General features: G+C 39.8%; 1 protein-coding gene across 4 annotated transcripts in view; it reads left to right on the top strand.

The window, feature by feature from the left end:
- aspscr1 (ASPSCR1 tether for SLC2A4, UBX domain containing) overlaps positions 1-1904 on the top strand; it is a 101490-nt gene extending 99586 nt beyond the window's left edge. For all 4 annotated transcript variants that reach the window (XM_042056174.1, XM_042056173.1, XM_042056175.1 and 1 more), the window contains one exon: positions 1718-1904. In XM_042056174.1, the coding sequence (XP_041912108.1) occupies positions 1718-1728 (11 nt within the window). In that variant the 3' untranslated portion in view covers positions 1729-1904. The remainder of the gene's footprint in view (positions 1-1717) is intronic.
- The last annotated feature ends 2363 nt before the right edge of the window (positions 1905-4267 follow it).

Here is a 4267-nt window from a genome sequence, read left to right on the forward strand (position 1 = left end):
AGATGAGTGATAGAAGCACCGGGCATTTGACCAGCAGGCCCATATGATAAACACGCTGCTCTGGTTCCTCTGGTAGCCTGCGGTAGGGCCTAGATGACGTGAAAAAAAGAGTCGCCAAAAAGCATCCCTGCATCCCCACCCGAAAAAACTCTTTGGATCTGCACGATTCACAACCACAGAACTCTATGAGCCCGTTTACGGAGAGCCGGATCACTCCCTATTAACTCCATTGTACCTGCAATATGTTGCAGTTCCGCTAGGGGCGATCACGAATAAGTGCAAAAACAATGGGGGTCTATGGAGCTAGACGGCTAAATTTGTCTCTTTCACCTGGTTGTCGTTGAGAAATTGAAGATTTGATTGTGGTTTCTGCAAGCTCAATATGGATTATAGGTCAAAAGTTGAATGAACGAGTAGTCACGTCCTTTCGATTTCTTACAGGTTGGGTAACACACTAGCTTTCTGCTAATGAATGACGTCATTGACACTTTTGAAAGGCTTTTTAGAACAAATAAGTGACTCAAAAAATATAATACTCAGCGGTTTGTATTTTCTCTGCCCCCTCTTTTGACTGCAACATTCGAATTTCTGGGCAAAAAATTATATCCCGAGAAAAGTGGATTTGAGGGGTACAGCTCCATAGGCCTCCATTCATTCTGCACTTATTCGTGAGCGCCATGATTTCTGGAACCAGAAAAGGAACTGCAACCAGTTCAGAATCCGGAAGTTTCCCGAGAGTGGCGGTTCTCCCCTTATTAGACATTCTCTGACTCTACACAGTTTACTTTTACGTCATTGCTATCAACTCCGACTGACTCAGGTCCTGCACGTATATATTTTTTAATTAGGTAAGATGAAGTTAAAACATGACACAAATATTAAGCAAAAAATGTAAACTCATTATATATTGAGGTGGTGATGAAAAATTTACTACCAAGTCAAATTGCATTTATTACCTTTTACTACCTTTCAAGGGCCTTAATTTTGGTAGATTCTATTTACTACCGCGCGGACACCCTGTTGGTGGAAGTTTTGCTCATGCTCATTACTCTTGTAACATGACGAGATATGCATGAAGCCATGCATGAAAAGATATTGCTCTTCAAATCAAAATATGCTTTTCAGTCCTCACTGCACGACCAGTAAAAAGGATGCTTTTCTTTGTGATTGGTTCCTGTCTGTCAATGTGAGCTCACGCCTACATCATCTGGGCTTGATTCAAGATGGTGTCTTAAATTTAGCAATCAACCTACATGTGGAAAAAGCATAATTTGGGTACAATTCTGACAATCTTTTGTACAGTACCTGCTTTTTTAGTAGTAATGTGTTAGTAATGTTAGTCTGTTTATATTTGCTTTCACTCTTGGAAGTTGGGCTAATGAGAGAGCAACATATCCTTTCTACTTTGCTCATTAAAAGACTGGAAGACTTCTGTAAGATATGTTGAATGCTGTTTATTTATTCATTACAGTAGATGTTGGTTAAAGTTAGCTAACGTAAGGAGCTACATTGCTAGCATAAATGGGCCATTATCTTACCTTAGGCACCTGAATTCATTCTGGAAAACCTACACATATGGGCAAATAATTACAAGCCTTTTAAATGAAATATGGAAAGCCCATGTTCATTGTAAATACATTAAAATATCAGGGTCAGTATTTGTTTGAGACCTATGGATACAATTTTTGTACTAATTTTTCACATTACTTTTTCTCAGGTAAAAAATAAACACCTCAACTATGGTCACCAACTGAAGATGTTTGAAAAGAAGGATTTTTTGTCAAATTCCAGTCAAATTACCAAATTCCCAGTCATGAATTTTGTGCCATTGCATCTCACAGGCCACCTAGATAGATCCAGAAATGTACTGGTATGATGAATAAAAATTAATCTTGGCAGTTGAATGTTGTGTTCTTTGTGTTTCTGTGGTGTTTGTGTTTGTTCTGTTTGTTGTTAACATGAGTATGATATTCTTGTTAAAATCTGTGCATACTTCAGCCAATCTGAATTTGTTTAGAGAAGCACTTTCTCTTGCTGATATGGGTCATGTTAGTAGTAATGTTCACAGAATTGCAAGTCTGTCAGAGCAACACTTGGACCAGGCAGGCGCTCCTTATATGGAATATAGACGTCTCTCGCATTTGCAACAGCTCAACATGGCTCCCTGTTAAATCCCAAGATGAAAATGCTCATTAGCCAACTACTATATTCTTACTACATCAAATGTTAATGTAGCCTAACACTGAGTCTCAATCTTCAACTAGCATCTGATCTGGCTACCACTTTAAGCTTGTCACCTTGTATACATTTTAAAGTTTTGAATACTCCTCCATAGCATAATTATAACAAGTCCCTTTTGATTGCTTCTGGAGGAAATGAAATCCTTTATGTCAAAGTAACGCCAAAATGAAAGGGGTACAATGGAATGCTAGCTGGAAGTGGTCGACACCTAGCCTCAGAGCCGCCCATAGTGTCTACACTCTCCGAACGTTCGCCTACCCCCTTGGTTTCAGCAAGGGGGCAGGCAAACATTCAGAGAGCGTAGACACTATAGCGGATCTGAGGCTAAATAGTAGACCAGTTTCACCTAGCCATCCCATTGAACCCCATTCAATTTGGCGCCACTTTTGACATCAAATAACGTTACTGCTGAAGCATTTTAAGCCTTTATACAGTATGAACTTTTTCTATTTTCGGAGTAATACAACATTGTGTGATTGGCTTCATAATCTCGTAACTGACTTACTGGCTGAGTAATAAACTTTTATCCGAAATCAATGCTAACGTGACGTAATTTACGTAATGAGCATGCGACCAGAGCGGGTTAAAGCGTCGCACAGGAGCAAAATAACCGTATTCTCTGGATAAGAACGAAAACATCGGACCTCAACATTTCAGCGAAGTTTTGATGGATTGACAGTAAGCTATGAATGTGGCGAGTGCTGTTTATATGAAATCACATTTATCTACGAACAGAACATTTAAGAAAAGTAAATGTAGACGTGGTGGTAAAGTAAGGGCCTACATTAACCCAATCTCTTAGTGCAGCTATCACATAAGTTACACGAGTCAGACTACGTGCCTATGTTACATCTACGTCCCCTGAGCCTGCGCAGAAAGCCTCGTCGACCAATAGGAAACGGTTGAAATTTGCTTTACCCGTCTCGACTTACGTCTACGTGATGACTCTGTCCATATCTTTTGGTGCATTCATGGCACCTGGGAATGACAAGGACCGCCCTGTACTTTGTTTTTCCCACAGCAAGTGTTCATGTGCTTTGCATTCGGAATGTTTGACAACACGGATGCCACAACAAAGGTTACAACATACGCTCACTAATCCTAAATAAACAACTATTTGCTTAAAATATAGTGTAAGATGTTTGTGAAAGATAGATATGCAGCGTTCAAGTGACAAAAGCGGCAAATTCCCAAGTTCACATTAAAACTGTTGGACATGAAAGGCCACATGGACTACAAACGAACTACAACGTGACGACAAAAGTGATGACTAGCCCCTAACTGGGCAACTCTGTTAGCAAAATCTAGCCCCAGTTTCCAACCTCTGACTCACACATTACATGACGTGAATGATGCGGAATGATGATGTTTTCACTGGGAAAAAGGTTTTTCCGATGCCCATGAATGCTAGGTTTTACCGTCTATGGGTTTCAGTCCGTTGCTTAACATCAAATGTTTCTCTCGCCTGGACTGAGGTGCGAGAACTGACGACCAACAGGAAATGGGTTGAAATTTGCTTAATCTGTCTCGTTAGAGGTCTATGGGATGGCTCTGTCCATATCTTATACTGTCTATGGGGGTTTCACTCGATAACATGAAAGTCAATGGGAAAAGATATCTATGGTAATGAAGCACACTGAAAAGTTGGTGAAGCAGTCTGATTCACCTAATTCCCTGTTTCACCGCGAGTGAGGGTGGCGTGGTTTTACACTCACCGAATTTAATTCAGGGAAACAGCTCGTGTTCGTGATTGCATTTCTCTTTCACTAAAAATATGTAAATATAAAATATATATATATATATTGAAAGTGTTTTTTTATTACTTTTTTTTGTTGAAGCACTGCCTCACCTGTAGTCTTACAGACCCTTTCAACAATAAAAACAAAAACAATGCTTGAACGTTCTATTTGGGTCCCAATCTACTTCCTCTGCATTAAGATAACATATGGAATGTTAAAAAGGAAGTCTTGTGGGGCCAACTATGATGCTGATAATGGAACTCTCTTGAAAGGGAAGCATCACCTGA

Source organism: Alosa sapidissima, chromosome 12 (genome assembly GCF_018492685.1).
Source record: "Alosa sapidissima isolate fAloSap1 chromosome 12, fAloSap1.pri, whole genome shotgun sequence".
Taxonomy (NCBI): domain Eukaryota; kingdom Metazoa; phylum Chordata; class Actinopteri; order Clupeiformes; family Clupeidae; genus Alosa; species Alosa sapidissima.